This window comes from Hylobates moloch, unplaced genomic scaffold (genome assembly GCF_009828535.3).
Source record: "Hylobates moloch isolate HMO894 unplaced genomic scaffold, HMol_V3 SCAFFOLD_13, whole genome shotgun sequence".
Taxonomy (NCBI): domain Eukaryota; kingdom Metazoa; phylum Chordata; class Mammalia; order Primates; family Hylobatidae; genus Hylobates; species Hylobates moloch.
This window is the reverse complement of record NW_026652288.1, coordinates 80,592,816-80,614,856: the sequence shown is the minus strand read 5'-3', so window position 1 is coordinate 80,614,856 and position 22,041 is coordinate 80,592,816. Positions and strand designations below refer to the sequence as shown.

Below are 22,041 nucleotides of genomic sequence, written 5' to 3'. Positions count from 1 at the left end.
GACCAGCCTGGGCAGAGTGATACCCTATCTCCCCCACAAAAAGCCAGGCATGATGACATGCACCAGTACTCCTAGCTACTTGGGAGGCTGAGGCAGGAGGATTGCTTAAGCCCAGGAATTCAAGGCTGCAGTGAGCTATGATCTCACCATTGGGTGACAGAGCAAGACCCCGCCTCTAAACAAATAAACTGTGAAAGACCCCAGTCTTCCAGAAATGTGGAAAATTCATTTACTTACGTTTTCCTATTTGATTTTTAAAACATTAACTCCTTATTGCACCTAGTATTTTGGTACCTGGGTGAAAATTACTGATTTTTCCCAAAATGGCAAATCAATTGTCTAGAATCATTTATTAAATATATGCATAGATTATTTAGATGTTGCATTTGTTCTAAGTCAAAATTAAAAAATGTTTTACTGAAAGTATTATGTCTAATAAATGATCTACCATTGCAAAAATATTAAACACCTTTGCCATAACTAATTTTTAAAGCACATCTATTTGCAGATTAAGATATAATAATGTATGGTATATTTCAAAATAACTAAGTAAATTTCAAATGTCTCACAATAAATGATAGGCAAGAAAGGTGATGGATATGCTAATTATGTTAATTAGCTTGATTTAAACATTCCACATTGTACACATACACCAAAACATCACATTGTACCCCATAAATGTATACAATTATGATCTGTCAATAAAAAATAATCTTAATAATTAAAAAAAATTTTTTAAAAGATGTATTAAATCCTTTTTCTGCAGACAGAACAAATCTTATCAAGCCTGAGTTTTGAGATTTGACTCAGAAAGTAGGACCATGTACTTCTTGATTTACCTCCATTAATTTTTTTTAAGCTTCACTGAAGCTCCAATTTACAGTCCAACTGCTCAATACCAACCTTCTTGAGGTCAATTTTATAATAACAATACTTACCAACAGCAAGGAGAAGAATACTGGCTACAAAACAGCCTGCACCCACACTGAGGTAATAAACACCTACTCTCATTTCTGCTGGCCAAAGGGGGAAGAGGGTGGCCGCTATTACTGCAATCACTGGAACAAGAAATGACAAAGTTAAATTTTAGAATAAAAACTTAAATGGTATGGCTGCATTAACAGAAACATATCCCTGGGGGAAAAACTGAGAAACATAAACACAATGAAATATAAAATTGCCATTTTAATAGGTAAAAAATGGTCAATTATGAGCAATTTCATATTGTTCAACCTAACATTTTATACTCTTCTTAAACTAGTTTTTATTAGTGTAAATTACATATAATTAGAAAAAAATGCTATGTAGAAATTCAAAACTGTCACCTCCTTAATTTATCAACTGCCCCCTTTTTCAAGCTATATCTACTTTATTTAAAAAATATTAAGATATCTGCCTACAAAGTAAGGGAGCTAAAAGAAACAACAGAACAACAAACCCAACAAAAAATGATTTCCAAGACCCCTCTCTGGAGATTCTTCTTCTGGGGTGGAGCTCTGACATCCACAGACTGAAAGATTCCCCAGGTGATTCTGCTACAGATGTTTTTTTGGTGCTTAGGGAAACTGTTTACAAGTATCTCCAGTTTTTTTGCAAGTAAAGTGGGGACACAAGAAAAGAATTATAAGAAATTAGAAGCCTGGTTATTAGGTCTTTAGAGTAAGACCAGGATTAAAATTGTAGCTCCATCACTTATAAGCTACGTAACCCTGAGCAAGTTACTTAACTCTTTTGAGGCTAAGTTACCTTATATTTAATAAGTCTCTTCCTATTTTTCAAAGGTTGTTGTGAGGATGAAATGATATATTGTATGCAAAATATCTAGCAAAGTGACTAGTACTCTTATTATAAAAGAGTTATTTTGCTTTTTGTTTTCTGAAACAGAATCTTACTCTGTCACCCAGGCTGGAGTGCAGTGGCATGATCTCGGCTCACCACAGCCTCGACCTCCTGAGCTTAGGTGATCCTCCCACCTCAGTCTTCTAAGTAGTTGGGACTACAGGTGTGAACCACCACACCTGGCTAATTTTTTGTATTTTTTGTAGAAATGAGGTTTCGCCATGTTGCCTAGGCTGGTTTCAAACTCTTGGATTCAAGCCACCTCCCTGCCTTGGCCTCCTGAAGTGTTAGGATTACAGGTGTGAGCCACTGAGCCCAGCCTAAAGAGTTATTTTGAATGGGATCCTATGATACCATATTGACCAAGCTTATTTTAACTGCTACCTATTTTTTGTTTGTTTGTTAAATCATTCTTTCCCCATAAAACCTCCTGGAATATACACTGTTAAAAAGCAAATAAAAAACAAATCAAACCCCCAGCACTTTGGGACAACGAGGCAAGTGCCCAGGAGTTCGAGACCAGCCTGGACAACATGGCGAAACCCGTCTCTACAAAAAAATACAAAAATTAGTGGGGTGTGGTGGAGTGTGCCTATAGTTCCAGCTACTCAGTAGGCTGATGTGGGAGATCACCTGACCCCAGCAAGTCGGGCTGCAGTGAACCATGATTGTGCCATTGCATTCCAGCCTGGGTGACAGGAATGAGACCCTGTCACAAACAAGCAAATCAAAAGGTATAGAGAAAATTAAGTCTTCATCTAATTCTTATTCCACTTCCCAGAGGTTAAGTACTATTAAGCTTACCTGTATTCTCAGAGACTGCCTATATATAATTAACTAGCTACAGGGACTTTTTTTCTAAATAAGAAAATGAGCTTATACTATTCTTACTCTTCTGTAACTGTCTTTTTTTTTTTTTTTTAATCTATTCTAGGTATAATACCCTTGCACATGTACATTTGTGCAACTGTGATTATGGCATAGGGTAAATTCCTTAAAGTGGAATTTATTAGATCAAATGGTATAAGCATTTCAAATATGAAAGATATTTGCTAGATTATACTCAAGTATAGTCTAAGGGATTTGGAAAAAAACAGATAATGTGTCAATGTACACACTTTGTGCAACTGTATGGGAACAGCCATGGAATAAATTCCTAGAATTGCTGGGTCACTGCAGACACATAAAATTTCAAAGATACTGACAAATTGTCCTTTACAAAAATTAAAACAATAGACATACCTATCAACTGTTAGAGAGTGCTGATTTTTTTCTAAGACTTTTAATGTTAAGGTTTGCAAGCCTCTTAATCACTACAGCTTTAATCTGTATATATTATAAGTGTGATTAAGTATCACTCATGATGATTGGTCATTGTATTTCTTTATCTGTTAACTACCTTGACCATTTTTCTATCAGTTTGTTATCTCTTAAAAGATCTTTAATATGTTTCAAATATTTTCCTTAGTTTATTATTTATCTTCTGACTTTAAAATATTTTTAAAATGACAACTATTTTAAATTTAGGAACATTTTCTTTTACAGTATCTGCATATTGTTTTCTAAATTTTAGATTGCACTTTAAAGCTATTAACATCTCACTACTTACCAAGAATTAATCCCATGACAAATGTTTTAAAGTGAACTGGGTCATAGATCCATACATACACCTAGAAGAATCAAGAAACCTCGGTGCTTAAAAGTTCTAATGTCACATTAGAAAGTAATGCTTAATTCTATATTTTAGGTCCTTTAAAGCAGTCATCAACCTCTTAACATATGAGAAGTACTTTCTAAGGTAAATAAATTCCAAAGATCTTTCCTTCAGTAGTAGTGGTTCTTCTGGCACTAGAAAATGATTACAGGAAAACTATAAATTCTATAAAGCACTTAAGTAAATTTGTATGTTCTTATATACACTTAAAAATTTGTTTGGTCAGGCTTGGTGGCTCACGCCTATAATCCCAGCCCTTTGGAGGCCAAGGCGGGCAGACCACTTGAGGTCAGGAGTTCAAGACCAGCCTGGCCAACATGGTGAAACCCTGTCTCTACTAAAAATACAAAAATTAGCCGGGTGTGGTGGTGGACGCTTGTAATCCCAGCTACTCGGGAGGCTGAGGCAGGAGAATTGCTTGAACCCAGGAGGCAGAGGTTGCAGTTAGCTGAGATCACACCACTGCACTCCAGCATGGGTGACAGAGCAAGACTCTGTCTTGGGGGAAAAAAAATTGTTCATGTGTGCAAATCATTATTTATTCAACAAAAACACCAGCAACTGCCAACCTTTTTGTCCCTAATGTAATGATGTACCAGTCTGGGATAAAAGCACAGTTAAGATAGATTCCAGCCAGGCCCTGTTAGAGATCCAGTTATCACTCAACTCCACCCTTTTCTCTCCTGAGAAGACACAATGATCAATTATTAAAGATCATGCTTCGTGAACATAGTCTCTATGACTGTATTAATTTCATTGCCTACTCCTCCATGGAGGGCCCATAAGCTGGGAACCACTACTTCAAAACTTAATTTACTTTTATCAGGCTCTTATTTTACACAACAGAAATTTACTTCATTCAGATCAGAACTCTGATCATTCATCCACAAAACTCAGTTTTATTTCTTAGTTTCTATAAATAACAGTACTCTTCCCTCTTATTTCTATATTGACCAGAACTCTTTATTGTCTTTCCAACGTGGTTCTTCAATTTGTAACACCAGAGGTTCCACTTAAACCTCTTATTTTACTCTGCCCATTTCCTTGGGAATCAGATTCACAGACATTATTTCTGCCACTTTCCATTCTAAAAAAACATGTTTTTTTAAAAAAGATATTTCACAACTTTAAAAGTTATGGAGTGCATGCTGCTTTCTACAGAATAAAAATCTAGGCTTTTCAGGATAGCAAGCACCCATGTGTTTGCTCAGGCTGCTTCCTTCCCTAACAGACCTAAACTCCTTCCTGGCACACCTGGCAATCTGCCAGTCATCTTCAAGTCTAAGCTCAAGTGTCCTTTAGACCCTTCTTATCTTTCATGACTAAATTAACTATTCCTAACTGGTGCTTTCACACCATTAATGCTTACCACACTGTACTATATTAACATGCTTAAGTGCCTGTATCTTTGCTAGACCCTAAGAGATTTTATCCTATTTATCAAGCTATTCCCAACGCCTATAAAAATGTCTGGCACATAGCTGATGCTCAACGTTTAACTGAGGGCATTTCAACCTTCACATTAAGAAAGACCTACGGTTTTCTATTACAGTGGTTCTTAACCAGGGGTTCACATCAGTCACCTGAGGACACTTTATTATAGATATATAATCCTCCCCCACAATCCCACTCTAGATAGTCTCATGCAAGTAAGAATTTCAAACACACAACCCTAGGAGCCATGACTTTATAGATGTTACTTCTGTATAGGTATAGCAGGAAAGGATATATCCTGAAATTCACAACAGTTCAATGCCCATTATATAACTCATGTTTATGTAGTGGTGAAGTGACTGAATTAAGCAGTCTTTATGGAAGGCTACCACCATACAAATCTTCCATTACAAATGATAAGCACAAAGCATCAAGTAATGTTTTTTTTTTTTTTTTTTTTTGAGACGGAGTCTCGCTCTGTCACCCAGGCTGGAGTGCAGTGGCGCAATCTCGGCTCACTGCAAGCTCCGCCTCCCAGGTTCACGCCATTCTCCTGCCTCAGCCTCCCGAGTAGCTGGGACTACAGGCGCCTGCCACCTCGCCCAGCCAATTTTTTGTATTTTTAGTAGAGACGGGGTTTCACTGTGGTCTCGATCTCCTGACCTCGTGATCCGCCCGCCTCGGCCTCCCAAAGTGCTGGGATTACAAGCGTGAGCCACCGTGCCCGGCCTTCATCAAGTAATGTTAAAAATTTTAAGCCCCTCAAGTGATGTGTCTGACTTACATTCTGTAAGAGATAGAGATTTGTAGCTATCTCCTATTCTGCTCTTTTTTCTTTGATAATAATGGAAACCCTACATTTCAGCTGGGCAAATAATTACCCTGTATAAAAAATGCATTTCCAAGATTTTACTTCTCATATGTATGACCATGTGACTATGTTCTGGCCAATGGAATTCAAGCAGAAATGAAATTGCCAGCTTTCTGGACAGTGTCCTTAAAGTGGTCTCCTTAAAGAGGAGACATATTCTTCACTCTCCTTTCCTCTTTTCGATGCAGATATAAGGTTGGCAGTCATTCTGGACCATAAGGTAACCTTAGCTAGAAGCCTCAGACAGAGGAGAAAAGAAGAGCTGGGATCCACCATGGAGCTGACATGTCTGTACAGCTTACCTACAGATTTCACTGATGAAAAAGAAATAAGCATCTATTTTGTACTAAGATGCTTTTATTTGAGGTTTCCTATCACTCACAGTCAAATATGACATTTAAAAATCTAAATAAGAGAAATTATTGATTTTTAAAAATAGAGTAGTTTTTATACATTTAAGTGCATAATTAGATTTCTCAAAATTTTTCCTTTTATTAGTGAAGGCATCAAACATATTTCTAAAAACTCCTATAGAAAACTGAACTTCTAGTTATAGGCCTACTCTCACCTCATTTCCATCCAGAAAAACCTGATCATCATGTGGCTCAAGTTTGAATTTTTTCTTAGTTTCCTTCTTTTTAGGAGTTCCTGGAGTTTCCTCCTACGAAAACACAAGTTGGATAGAAGAAATAACACAAGTAAGCAAGAAATATGACGTTCATACAGTCAAAAAATTTTCACTATTTGTAACACAGAAATAAAAATTCTCAACCACAGTATTTACAACAACTCTGATATAGTTATCTCAGGTAGGTGTTGCATAATACTTAAATGTGCTCACAGGCCAGTCGTGATCATGTGCACATAATGATTTTTAAAATTTTACTTAATTTTAGATTAACTCACCTTTTTGGATTCTTCCTTTTCACCATCTTTTTTTTTCTCTTTTTCTTTTTTTGTCTTCTCATCCTTTATATTTTCTTTCTTGCTCTTTTTATCTTCTTCTTTTCCACTTTCAGCTTTTCCTTTATCTTTTTCTTTCTTTATGTCTTTATCATATTTCATTTTCATTACTTTTAGGGCTCGGTGAAAAAACTGCTTCTTTAAAAGCCTTTGGGAAAAACAGGTATGGCATTACACTCCCCATCTAGATATTGACTAAAAAGCAAAAATATCAAGACCTGAATAAAATAAGCAAAGGAAGGCATAAATTAGCAAACACAAGAGAAACTACAACTAGTATGCCCATGAAAAAGTAGTCAACTCTACCACTAAATAAAAAAACTTTATAGTCAATTATATAAAAGTTGTCAAAACTCAGTGATATTCATATAATTTTCACTTTTAATGATGTACCTTAAGTATAAAAGAGATTATAGGCTTGAGATTATCCATATAAAGACTCTTTCTGGGTTCATACAGAGTAATCAAGACTCAGCTTCACTTTATGTTAAGTCTCAAATGCAAGAGCTGACATAATAAAGAAAGGAGAAAATAAACAGTTTAAGAAATGCTAACAGATTAAAAGTGATGATTTGATTGGTCCAAATAATTTTTTCAGCTTTCTTGGTGTTATTTTTTCTCTAAGCACTTCACAATTCAGTCTGCCACTGTAATGATTATCTTCAATTAAGCAATGATTAAATATACTGAGGTGAGATTTTTGGACTCTGAAAAGGATGTGCACAACATCAAATTGAAAAATGTGCAATATATTTCGCAAAACATGATGTATTCCTGGTTTCACTAATTTCTCTCTAAATAGATTGTTCTTCTCTCTTTTTAGCAGTTATTATTATATTTTATATTCTCATCTTAGGGCCTTTACACTGGCTGTTCCCTTTACTTAGAATGCTCTTCCCCCAAATAAGCAGGTCCTTTTATTTCACTCCCTCACTTCCTTCAAGTTTTCCCTCAACCACAACCTACTCTGTTTGAAACCTAAGCCCACCTTCCCATTCTCTCATTTCCTGTTATCCTATCCATAGCACTTATCTTCTAACTCACTATATAATTTGTAATAGTTGTTTGCTCCTTCACTAGACGGTAAACTTCTTAAGAGAGAGAGATCCTTGCTTTGTTCATTTTTTACCTGACCCCAAATTAAGTCAACCTTGCTTGGTAGTTTCTCTTTAACCTTACAATCCTACTCAAGAAATTGGGTTGCCCTTATTTTGTCACCTAAAAGTCACTTTTTCAAATCTCATGTTCTAGTTTCAGAATTCCTGGTTGGTTTCTTCATTCCTGCTTTGATAATGTCTAATTACCACAATACAATCTAGAAGCTACGTCTCACTACCACCACTGGTGCCTGCTAATGGTGACTATATAGCTACTTTTCTATTTACACCTCACTGGTGCCTGCTCCAGCACATCACAGCACTTGTTAACTAGATGCTTTCTTCCTGTCCAGATAACCACTTCTTTTTGTCATTGTGTTCAGTCCCCTGAAGCACCTATGTTTTACCTGTCTGGCTGGGCTTCCATCTGCTCCCCAATTAGGTCCAGCCTATGAGCACTTCCACAAAGCTAATTTCTAGGTTTCCTCATTTGGCCCATACTACTTATTTGGAAGAGCTATTTTTAAATTATGCAAATATGATTGTGCATATAATTGTGCAAATGTTCAAACTGCCCCCCAAAATGCTACCATCATATCTGCTATGAATACATATACATATATAAACAAACAAGAATCTGAAATGAGACCTTAATGATTAACTACTTATGAGTACAAAGTGGGATTTAAGAATAGTAGTAGCATATTTGAATATGAAGTGTAGTCTTATATTTTTTACTCTTCTTCAGAATGTCTTACAAAAAAAATCTATAATGAAAATATATTCTAATTTTATTTGTGCACTTATGTGATTTCCAGATTTTCTTTCAGGAACATTTATTACCACTCCAAATGAAAATAAAAATACATCCTGTTCATCATATGTTAATTGAAAAACTAGCATTTTATAATGCAGTTAATATACATGTCCATATATTAAGAGTACATGTGTACACATACAGATACTTGAAGTATATATTCTCAAATGGTAATGTGGCTATCTATGAAGCAACATTATTAGTAATTTGGATTTTCTTCTAAATCATTTGCAACAGTTCCCATTTTCTTAAATTTACTTTAGTGGAAAAAATGATTCTTAATAAAGAAATAATTTTAAAAACAAACAATGCAACTTTAGTAGAAAAAAGCCTTTTCTCTGATGAGTAGATACTGAAGGCAATAGAACCAGCAGGATCATCTGCTTCTGTCAATTTTCCTGCACAGCTGCCCACCCCCATGAAAGAAAAGTAGATCATTAACTTTCAATCAAATTGTGTTGAAAATAATTTCACAATTAGGTTGAAAGGTGAGACTGACATTATTTAACATTTGTATAATATCAGAGCCTCCATTTGTTTGGCTTTAAATCCATGACACAGAACACATTACTAACACAAAGCTCTCTGACATTTTTACACAACTACTCATACTTTCCTATCGCGGTGTGTTCTATGCCCTTTGCTTGGAATGAATTTCCTTTCTTCTCTTGTTTGTTGGGTAATCACCTATTTATGTTTCAAAATTTACTTAAAACATTTTCTGTGTGATGTCATTCTTCATAGTTTCACCATCTCTCTCTTCCTTATTCAACACACTGCATTGTAATTAGTTATAAATCTTCCCTAACAGATCAGAGTATGTTCTGATGTAGGGACGAAGTCATAGTTATTATTGTATTCCTGGAGCCTAGAATATTTGTTGAGTAAGTGGTTTCAAAACAGCTTCTAAAATGTTTAAAAAATTACTTCTGTATTTTTTTCCTTCACCTCCATCTTTTTTTCAGATTTAACAAACATTTATTAAATGCCAGACATGTTGGGGACTTCCACCAATGTGGCAGAGGTGAATTTTTATGAAGTGCTCACACTGTGATAATTGTTATGGAGTTACAATAAAGTATAAAACAGTCTTACAATTGTTTTCAGACTTAGCTGGCAGGAGATTTTTAAAAAACTAACACATGTGTAGCAATTCTAAAATAGTTAAGGGCCAAACTGGAAGGTACTAACTTGATAAACTCAGTAGAACTTCAGATACAAAGGCTGATGAAGGCTGGAGGGCCTGGGGAAGAGTACATTCGGTAGAGGAAGGACTTGAGGGATTTGTTTGTGATTTTGAGAGGCAGGTGGGACAGAGGAAAGAGAACCTTTAGGGAAAGTGGCAAGTTATGATAGGAAAAAGACTAGAAGAAAAAATGAGTGTGGTATGTGCACAAGACTGAGGACGACATAACTGGATTGGGGGTCAGTGATACAAAGTCTTATGGAGACTTAACCTAGTATGTATGAGTTCATTCATGATATAGACCATTTAAAGGTACAGATCACATTAGAAAAGATTGTTTTATCACCCTACATTTTCCTATTTTGTTTTTCCTCAGATTCCCTCATGCCACCTAGCTGCCTCAGAAAAACTGACAGTATTGGAGGATGCCAAAAAAAGAAAAAAAGAAAGTGGACAAGAGACCCTTTGTGATTTTGTCTGCTACTGGGCAGCAACTCATGAGGACTGGCCAACAAGACTCTACAGTTGTATTAGAAGTGGCTCTGGAGACCTTAAAGTTATGCTACTCTCATTTATTTTAGTGCAGAAAGGACTCAAACAATCTGACATCAGTGGGAAGAGCGTATACAATGAAAATCGAGTGTCTCTGGACACTCTCTGTACTCAGGTCTTTTGAGCTTTTCAAATAACGAGGTACCAAGGCTCCTAAAAAGCCAAAAAATGTGGATTCATACTGGCCGCTCTACTCAGAGATTTGGGCTTACAGATCTAATAGCTCCATTAAATGCATTGTCATTTTGTTGGAGGAGACAGTATAGAGTGGTAGTTAAGAACACAGACTGTGGAGACAGGCTGCTAGATTTAGAACCCTAGATCTGCCACTTGCTAGCTGTGTAGCCTTAGATAAAGTACTTAAGTTCTCTGTGCCCCAGTTTCTGCATTTGTAGCATCTCTTAATTTTTACACGACATGTAAAAAATACATCAGTTTTGTGGCAGGTAAGGAAGTTTGTACTTTTTGGTTTGTTTTTAAGACAGAGTCTTGCTCTGTCACCCAGGCTGGAGTGCAGTAGTGCGATCTCGGCTCACTGCAACCTCCACCTCCCGGGTTGAAGCTATTTTCATGTCTCAGCCACCCAAGTTGCTGGGACAACAGGTGCATGCCACCATGCCTGGCTAATTTTTGTATTTTTAGTAGAGACAGGGTTTCGCTATGTTGGTCAGGCTGGTCTTGAACTCCTGGCCTCATGTGACACCCCTGCCTTGGCCTCCCAAAGTGTTAGGATTACAGGCGTGAACCACTGTGCCCAGCCGGGAAGTTTGTACTTTGGAGCTAATTCTATTCACCTTTTTATTTTTTCCCCACGAGCACAGATTCAAGTTGCCCTGGATATATGCTTGCTGGAGCTAATTCTAACTAGACAAGTTGCTACAAAAGACAAGCAAATATCAACTGCATGAGTGTTAGCTCATCCTTGTCTCAACAATGTCTCATTCTGTCGTCCAGGCTGGAGTGCAGTGGCGCAACCTCGGCTCACTGCAAGCTCCGCCTCCCGGGTTCACGCCATTCTCCTGCCTCAGCCTCCCGAGTAGCTGGGACCATAGGTGCCCGCCACCACGCCTGGCTAATTTTTTGTAATTTTAGTAGAGACAGGTTTTCACCGTGTTAACCAGAATGGTCTCGATCTCCTCACCTTGTGATCCACCTGCCTCGGCCTCCCAAAGTGCTGGGATTACGGGCATGAGCCACTGTGCCTGGCCGAAACCTACTGTTTCCAAAAGGTCTGTTAGTAACCTCTAGTCTTTGGCAACTAAGAATTTTAAGAAATATTCAACAATTCTTTAACTTGACAGCTTAAGAAACCAGGTTGTGAAATAGTGGTTTTTAAGAGGGTTCTTATGTGGCTGATACTTTAGGTGCCATTAAATAAAATATTAGTACACATAAAAAAATCTAAAATCCCCAAAGATAAGCTTTAGTGTTATGAAAACAAAATTTAGTTAACATATATTAAGAAAATGCTTAGTATTAAGTAAACCAAGAAAAAAAGAAAAGAAATGGAAAGAAAAACCAGCACACTTCCTTCCAAAAGGAAGGTGATTTTGTCTTTTAGGTAAACCACTCACCATCAAAAGTTTTTTCCGAACAGAAAAAGTATCTATTATGAAAAATATATGTATATTACTGAATTAGCTGTATTTCATCTTGAAATTCTCAGAAAAAGACAAGGTAGATGTTGCAGCTGCCTTGATTTTAGAAGAAATACTACATTAGCAAACACTGAACCAAACAGGAAAGGGTATGAGGCTTATGGCTCAGAGTGCAGGCACTAAAAAAATAGTGGTAACACAGCTAATAGGAATTCCTGCAAAAGTTTTGAAAAAAAGACTCCTCAACCAATTTGCTCTACAAAAGAAAGAACTTTCTTTTCTATGGTAGGCACTGGTATATGACTTTTGTTGCTGACCCTTCAGTAGGGCTCACAAATATACAAAATAGAACATAAATAAAAATTATATACAGTTAAAAGTATAATAGTCTAATACCAAACACATTTCCAGAGGTACCAAAGAAATCAGGTTACATGTGAAAACTATATTTATGTTGTAGTATCACTACATTTAATGATGTAAGGAGCTTCAGGACTACGAAGAAAATTTAAAATTACTACGTTATTCTTCACTAAGAAATAAACAGTACCTGTTGCAGTAGTCAACCACAGACTCCCTGGTTGTAAATAAAGCTTCCTCTCCTTTCTTGGCCTTTGCCCACTTTGAATCCAAAAGACAGTCCACTGCTTTTGAAGCTAAAGAAGAAATTCATTAAGTTTAGCATACATGGGAATTTATGTCTATCTAAATAATATGTTATAAAGTGAAATTTCAACACTCTGGCAACAAAAAAGAAAACCAAACTCAACAGAAAATTAAATCTAACATGATCATGATTAATAGTTCCCCAAAACCTCAACTTGTGAACTATATTAAGTATCTTTTAAAAGTAATGTTGGGAAATAATGGCATTCAGAAAGACCAACTAAAGCAAGATAAATTAATGGGGAAATATTCAAAAATTTAAAATATCTGTATGTAACTATCGCTCTTATTAATCACAAGCATATGTATATAAACAAAAATGTTCTCCACTCTCTGTAAGTAATAAAAATTCTCATCAAGTTTTACTCTAATACATTGAGGAAGAAGCTCTGTCAACAATCTACTGCTGTCACAAGAAACAGCTAAACATATTATATCTGAAGAGATTAGCACATCTACTTTTTAAAACTTGTAATGAATGTCAAATCATTAATAACAGTAAAGAAAAAGATGATAAAGGAATTTTCCTCTATACTGGCAATTTAGTTTTTTTTTTTCTTCTAAGAGACAGGTTCTTGCTCTGTCACCCAGGCTGCAGTACAGTGGTGGGATCATAGTTAACTGCAGCCTCTAACTCCCGAGCTCAAGCCATCCTCTCACTTCAGACGCGCATGCCATCATACTCATCTAACTTTTTGTAGAGATGGGGTCTCATTGTGTTGCATAGGCTGGTCTCGAACTCCTGGCCTCAAGCAATCCTCCTGCCTTGACTTCCCAAAGTGTTGGGACTACAGGTGTGAGCCGCGACACCCAGCTGCAATTCACTTTTAATTGATAAGAAAGGCAAACTCAACCCCTACTTATAAGCGCTGGTGTTATAAATGACATCAGCTTATAATGACATTGTTTGGGAAAAAAAGCCAGCACTCTTAGTTCCAAGTACACATACTATCTTAACAAAAGGTAGTATTTTAAAACACTGAAAATAAATCCTATTTAAAAAATTTTCCAACAACTGTTATTAGAAAACATCTTTTTATTGGCCGGGTGCGGTGGCTCAAGCCTGTAATCCCAGCACTTTGGGAGGCCGAGGCAGGCAGATCACGAGGTCAGGAGATCGAGACCATCCTGGGTAACACGATGAAACCCCGTCTCTACTAAAAATACAAAAAATTAGCCAGGCGTGTTGGCGGGCGCCTGTAGTCCCAGCTACGCGGGAGGCTGAGGCAGGAGAATGGCGTGAACCCGGGAGGCGGAGCTTGCAGTGAGCCGAGATTGTGCCACTGCACTCCAGCCTGGGGAACAGAGAAAGACTCCGTCTCAAAAAAAAAGAAAACATCTTTTTATTACAGACATTTTCAATCATAAAAGAAAAGAACAGAATAATCAACTGCCATATGCCCATCACCATAACAATCACATTTGGAAAGCACTTTTAAAACTTCTACATATCCCAAATGTAGGTTAACATCATAAGATATGTACACTAATATGATTTTACTGATATAATCCTACCAATAAAATAATCAACCCGGTGGCCCATCATATTGGTGGACTTTGTTGGACAGTTGAATCGAAGATACTTGGCCACAGCCTTCTCTTCTTTAGATGGTTCACCAACTTCCTGCAACATATGAATATTAATTTAGTATAATAATATACTTGAGAAATTCATGCACTGAAGAATAATTTACAAATCTATTTTATGAATCTTTTCAAGTGGAGTACAGGCCTTGCTTTCAAGCTTTCTCTGGAGCAGACCTAATAATGTATTCAAAAGACAAAAATGGAGATTTAAAGAAACTACGTTTTTCAAATATAAGTTGATAGAGGCAAAGCCTGTCTGCTTCTTGGCTTCAACTATGAGGCATTTGAGTTGTTTTTTTCCACAATGGTAACTACTTTGTACCACCAGTTCACTTTCATTCTTATACGGTCTTTTTATTTTTATTTTTATTTTTTTTGAGATGGAGTCTCACTCTCAGGCTAGAGTGAAGTGGTGCGATCTCAGCTCACTGCAACTTCTGCCTCCTGAGTTCAAGTAACTCTCCTGCCTCAGCCTCCCGAGTAGCTGGTATTACAGGTGCCTGCCACCATGCCCAGCTAATTTTTGTATTTTTAGTAGAGACAGGGTTTCGCCATGTTGGCCAGGGTGGTCTTGAACTCCTGACCTCAAGTGATCTGCCGGCCTCGGCCTCCCAAAGTGCCAGGATTACAGGTGTGAGCCATCGTCACCGGCCTATAGTCTCTTTTTATAAGCCACAAAACAGTAATTAAAAAGATAAGATGTTGCTAATAGTGAGTATCCAAATGTCAAAGTAAGTAGAAACAAGTGTCATAAATAAATGTTAAAATAACAGCCAAAGATATGTAACCTGAACAATGGACAACAGATAGCAGGAGGCGTTCTCAAATTAATCAATGACAGCTGCCCCCAATGTGGTAGCCATAAGAACTACTGACACAATGACCATTTGTATTCTCTTTCCTTTCCCCCCTGTGGCTGCAGATACCAGACACTCCTGGGACTGTCTTTCTCATCTTCTCTTCTCCAGGAAGGGTGAGGCAAAAATAAAAAATGCAAAAAGAGATACTACTATCTCATTTGAAGAGGTGATTAATGGAAGTGCACTGACAAAGAGTCGTTTTGGAAAGGCCATTTTCATCCTTCTCTGCTTTCTTTCTTCTATATCTTTTCCCAAATTTTCTATTATTTTCTTCATTGTTTCTCATTCCCCATCTTCCCTTTATTCCCTTTCATTCTGAACTTCTTTGACAATTCCTCCTGTGAATTTATTTTCCCTACCCACGTACTGAAGAAAATGAAGACAGTCTATCTTTGTATACATCTTATGTATAAACTTTCAAAAGCTGTCTTATTGCTGTAAGCTATTGAAACAAATGCACTGTACTTAATTACTGTCTTTAATTGCATGCTTAAGCACAATACACAGAACATTCAATATTTCCAGCAACATATAATCTAAATGTGAGTGATTTCAGGAAGGTCTGCTTCTTTAAAGAATAAAATGCCAAATAATAGTAAAAAATAATCTGGCAAGAATCTAAGATGCTAAGAATTAATGCTAAAGATAGTTGTTTCAAGCAAAAAAAATCTAATGATGCAAAATAGAAAAAAGAATCTATCCAACTTATCTATGTCGGGTTTTTCCAAAGTTAAGTCTGAATTCAGTTATGTTTGAGGAAAATAAAGAACAATCAACCAACCTAGGTTTCAGCTTTAACTTTATCCCAGAAAGGAATAATTTGTTAGATGAAGTGGAAGTTTTTGTTTTGGTTACTGAGTCTCCTGGCAGGTACATCTCTCATTTCTTCCTTTGTATTTCCCAAGTCCTCTACTTCCAGTAGCCCAATTACCTGTGTAAGATCATACCAGTGTACAATTCCTACAGTCTGCAACTACCAGCTGTGGGCTATTTGTGGTAATAAAAATTAAGAGCCCAAATCACTCAACCCAAAAGAAGACTACTATAAAAACCAAGTATTTATGAAATTAAAACTTTCATATATGAAAATATGTATCACAAAAAGTAGAATGTTTTTTTTTTTTTTTTTTTTTTGAGACGCAGTCTTGCTCTGTTGCCCAGGCTGGAGTGCAATGGTGCTATCTCAGCTCACTGCAACCTCTTCCTCCTGGGTTCCAGCAATTCTCATGCTTCAGCCTCCCAAGTAGCTGGGATTACAGGTGCCCACCACCATGTCCGGCTAATTTTTTGTAGGGATGGGATTTTACCATGTTGGCCAGGGTGGTCTCGAATTCCTGACCTCAGATGATCTGCATGCCTCAGCCTCCCAAAGTGCTGGGATTACAGGCGTGAGCCACCACGCCCGGCCAAAAAGGAGAACCTTAAAAAAATGGCAAATTCAAAATTTAACACTCCAAGTTCAGGAACAACTACAAGATTCATAATGATTTATTTGAGGCCTGACTACAAAATATACTTTCTGATATAATAAAAGGCAAAACTTCCTAATTAAAATTTTTGAAACCATGCTAAAATATATTAATATATGTTGGTATCAGGTATATTAAATGATAGTATTTAATTATGTTTGTAAAATACACTACACTTTGCAGAGCCTCAATTAGTAAATAATAGTCTATATATCCATACATCTGAAAAAGTAATACTATAAAAGTTGAATACTATAAATGGTTTATAGAAACCAATTCTATTATATAATCACACCACACATGCTCAGTTTTTTCCTCATCTGATACATCTGTTGTCAACTTAAAATTGATCTAATTAAGTAACTTGTTACTGGGAGGTGCTTGATTAAAAATTGCAGGGGAGAAGTCTGAATAAACGTGACCTGTTCTTTCAGACTTACAGAGTACTTACGCTATCATCTTTGGATGCTACAGTTAACAGCAAAGATTTGTAAGGCATAATATGTACACTCTTGTTACATAACTATTAGAAGCAGTAATTATTACTTCCCAAAAAGAGGGGCAGAAAAAATATTTTTGAAATACACAGAGTAGGATGGGTTGGGTGGCCCATGCCTGTAATCCCAGTACTTCGGGAGGCTGAGGCAGGCAGACTGCTTGGCCCAGGAGACCAGGCTTGAGACCAACCTGGGCAACATGGTAAAACTCCTTCTCTACAAAAAAAAAAAAAAAAAAAGAAAGAAAGAAAAAGGTGGTGCACATGTGTAGTTCCAGCTACTCAGGAGGCTGAGGTAGGAAGACCACCTGAGCCTTGGTAGGTTGAAGCTGCAGTGAACCAAGATCATGCCACTGCACTCCAGCCTTGGCAACAAAGTGAAAGCACACAAAGTAGGAGTGAGATTATCAATGTGGATGGGAACACTGGAAGAGGAAGCTAAATTTTGAAAGATGAACAAGTTTTGGGTAAACTGACTGAAAAGCCATAAATATTGTGGCTGAGAATGACACAAAATTTGGCTCTAGTAGAGACAAGCTAGGAAGTATTGGAAGATTAAGTGTGTAAAAGTAGAATAAAGAGTCATCAAGGTAGGCAAGGAAATTTCTACTTTACCCTGTAAGCAGCAGAAAGACCACTAGCAGTTTCTGAATAGGACATAATTAGAAAAATGATTTAGACATGATTTTGGTGGCTGTGTGTAGGATGAACTGGAAAAAAATGCATAAGGCAGGGAAATGGATGGAAGACTACTGTAATATTCAAGTAAATTGTAGTGTGACACTGGACTATAAATGGGAAAGAAATTTAGATATTTGAAACATTTCAAATGTAGAACAGATAGAACTCAATGATAAAGGATAAATAAAATGGCTAGGTAAAGATGTCAGATTTCTAACTTTATCAACAGAAAGGAAATTTGGAAGGAAGGTAATTGTAGAGAATGACCATATCAAATTTAGGCATGATACAAATATACTCATACTATCACTCAGTTATACCATTCCTGAATACAGACATAAATATACTAATCTACTGGCTGCTGATAGAGACATCACATGTAAAACCTGATTAAATATTAGGATACATAAAAAAATTGAGAAGTTGATTACATATTATGCAATAGGGAATCTGATATGTATGCACAAAATTTAAAAATCTCATTCTAACAATTAATTTCAAGTTCACCAAACTCTTCTAAAACTGCACCCTGTCCTTCGTAAAGGCACTACCAAGAGGCAATGAAAGGAAGAGACCAGAAAACATGGACTTGGATAATCTCTCCCGAATAGACACAGAATTAACTTGTTTACTGATACTTTCTTAAAGTATTGCAATTTATTAACTTATAATAACTTATCCATATTGTAGACTGCCTTCAATGCAACAACATAATTTGTGCCATTGCTTGGGCGTTGAAGCCAGAAAGATAGATTGCTGTAGAAGAGTACCATGAGAGGCAGGGCTCAGTGGCTCATCCCTATAATCCCCACCACTTTGGGAGGCTGATGTGGATCGCATGAGACCAGGAGTTTAAGACCAGCCTGGGTAACAATTTCTGATACTCCATCTCTACAAAAAGTTAAAAAAAATTAGCTAGGTGAGGTGGTGCACACCTGTAGTCCCAGCTAGTTGGGAGGTTGTGGCCAGAGGATCACTTGAGCCCAGGAGTTTGAGTCTCTAGTGAGCTATGATGCCATCACTGCATTCCAGCCTGGGCACCAGAGTGAGACCTTGTCTCTTTAAAACAAAACAAAACAAAACAAAACAAAACAAAACAAAACAAAACAAAACAACAGTACCATGAGAACATGAACAGACAGTTGGGATTACAAGCACAAGCCACCACATCCAACATGCAAAGTCTTCATTTTCATTGTTCTCCTGATGCAGCATAAGAGGGTATAAAAGTTTTACCTTCTTTTTGTTTATACATTGGACTACAGTACCTCCCCCTCTTTGTTCTCTTTTGATGTAAACAGAATGTTTTTATAATTTTCCTAGAAGACTTCTAACAAAGTGAAGGCCTTTTGGGAATAGTAGCACCCACTAATAAAGAGAAACCAACCTATCAATCTTCAAACAAATGGAGAGAACGTCTTAATTCAATGAATGAACACAACTGTCTTACAATGAAGAAGCTAAGAGCCAATAAATTTAGGCTGGACTGCCTTTCCTTTCTTTGCACCCAACACCAATACACTGGATGCTGTAACTTAAAATCCAAAATTATTTAAATTGGAAGTTTGGTTAGAATACTCTTACAAAATTCTTTAATAAATAGTTTTTTATTTTAGAATACACCAATACTCAAATACTATAACAAAATAGAGTTTGCCATTTCTAAGTTATTTTAGTCAATATTTAACCTTTTTGAGAAAAAAATCAAGAGTAAGTATGTAACGGGCACCAATCTTACAGAATTTGTGATACAGAGGAACTTTTAAAAATTACTACATCCAATAAAAATTAGCTTAGTTGATCTGTCAACCACGAACTGAGCAAAAAAGAAAAAGGCTTGGTTCAAGCAGTATAAAATATTTGTGAAAAATGCAAATAGTAGTTTAACAATAAAATCTGAAAGCTGGAGGGGACCTTAATCATTAGTAACACAATGTGCTACACAAATAACGCCATACAAGAGTATCTAGACAACAGCAGTGCCTTTCTGTAATAGCTCCAACTCCCTTCTGTTGTATTCTTTCCTTGGCAATGGGTTTGCTAAACTGCAAAACCCTCCATTAAGCCTTTGGGGGGTAGTTTTCTGATTTAGGACTGGCTTCCTTTCTTTCTCTTCAGAAAATTCAGAGTCAGAAATCAGACCTGTATAGTCTGGCTATATAGTCCTAAATTTTCTCTTTTCTTCCCTGTCCTGAAATTAAGCACATAAGCCCATGATATGTCCAGGTTTTATTGCTTGCCAGGAAGACAGATGGGTGCAACAAAAATAACTAATGGAGGGTTATAAAAGTTCTAAGAATTAGCCATTTAAATGTCTCAAAACTCAACTGCATATTTTACATATAAGCAGAATATTGAATGGGATGATTCTCTTTAGCAAGGACAAGTCATGTTAAGTCTTTACGTTGTATAATTCAATAATAAAGAAGTCAGGATTAACGTATTTCAAAGCAACTTATTTTTTTATTTATTGTGAGACAGAAAGAGTATTCAGTTGGGAATCAGAAGACCTGGTCTAAATCTGGTTTTACTATCTTGATTGACGATCCTGGATTAAGTCACAAAACCTCACCGGACCTCTGTTTATCTGAAAAACGAGGGTGTTGGGTGAGATCAGTCAGCTGTAGGATCACCACTGTGCTTTCATGTAAGACTGAATTTATGAAAAAGGCGGCTTCCAAACAAACCCTACTAGATCCTTTTAAACTCTAAAATTTCTTGATACCAGGATTGTAAATCAACTTCTAGTATGCAGCAGCACATTGTTAATCTATATGCAGTTACTGTATGAGTACATGTAGCTCACTTCTGGTTTTCAGTGACCAGTAATGTGAGTCCAAGAAGGAAATGTGACAACAGTCCTCTTGCTAGAAACTTCGATGGGACACGAGAATCTGAAATTATACTGAATTACACAGAAAAAGCAAATTAGCTACTTTTTTTTAACCCTGAACTTATTTGTTTGTATCAAACATTTCTCCCCAATGTGCAAACTATAATTAAAGATCACTGAATCTATTAAACATAAACATCTTTCTAAACATAAAACATCAAGCAACAAATGACAGAAACTCAGCTGGTATTACAGAACTTTGCCTAAAAATTCTACAACAGGATCTTTTTTGTAAGTTAAACTCTGAACTTTTCATTACATTTGATCTTTTTATCAGAAGTGATGTATTATAGTTTCTGATTATCTGGAATGATAACACTGAGGTACTTTCTAGGCTAGTATATTTTCGTAAGTGTGTTAGACTGCATGAAAGTAGTACTCTAAGATCTCTCACAAACATTTTATACAGCCATGCAGAAAATTTCAAGGACAGAAAAATAAATGTCACTTAATTTTGCGGTATGCTCAGTAGATTTTTAATAATCAATCCTCAAATAATAGAAAGTAAATAGCTATACTCTACATAACTCCCAACCTAATAATTTACTGAATAGAGGGTTGTTAATTTTTCTTCAGCATATCAAAGAGTAGTTAACAAAAAACAAAATAACAATCCAATCTAAATCCTTCATCCTGGGTAAGGAATAGAATAGAAGGGAGGGGTTACGTGCCAAACACTTTTAATAACTTTTAATAAATAAGTTGACTCACCTATTATTTTCACAGCAACCTTAAAGTTTTTCTTTTTTCTTTCTTTCTTTTTTTTTTTTTTTTTTTGAGGTAAATATCCTTTCTTACCGATGCAGGCAGGGAGGTAAAAATTAACTTGCTCAAAGTTACTGAGCCAATAATTGGTGGAGGTGGGGTACAAACAGGCAGTCTGGCTCAAGATTTAGCTCTCTGCCACTGTCACATTACTCCACAGCCTCTGTTTAATATAAGATCACAACTAAAACAAGAGCAGCTATTCAAAAGGTGAATTATATAACCCTTACAACAATATTAAAGAGCAACTGGAATTGTAAAACAATGTGTATTGAAGGGCATAAAATTGTACTGTCAAGTGTAAATCTAAGGAGTTCTGTAAGTACAAATCTGACAGACAATTTCAATATACAATCTAATAAAATACTGTATACCCATGTCAGAGGAATAACACTAACTCTTGAAAGATTAAGAACAGTATAATTAGAAACTTCTACTGATCTTAAGACCTAGTCTGATCTGTCTGAACTTGAAATCTGCCTCTTTCTAAACTCCCTTCTGCACCCTGTTCGGAACTACTTTATTTCTGCCAAATTCCAAAATTCCAAATTTA

The 22,041-nt window shown here is 36.4% G+C and overlaps 1 protein-coding gene across 1 annotated transcript in view; it reads right to left on the bottom strand.

The window, feature by feature from the left end:
• The window catches only part of SEC62 (SEC62 homolog, preprotein translocation factor), a 31,289-nt gene that overhangs the window by 7,925 nt on the left and 1,323 nt on the right, over positions 1-22,041 (bottom strand). Inside the window, exons 2-7 of the mRNA XM_032173971.2 lie at positions 14,253-14,361; positions 12,622-12,727; positions 6,765-6,969; positions 6,427-6,519; positions 3,449-3,509; positions 939-1,058 (exon numbers count right to left, since the gene is read on the bottom strand). Of these exons, the coding sequence (XP_032029862.1) occupies positions 939-1,058; positions 3,449-3,509; positions 6,427-6,519; positions 6,765-6,969; positions 12,622-12,727; positions 14,253-14,361 (694 nt within the window). The remainder of the gene's footprint in view (positions 1-938; positions 1,059-3,448; positions 3,510-6,426; positions 6,520-6,764; positions 6,970-12,621; positions 12,728-14,252; positions 14,362-22,041) is intronic.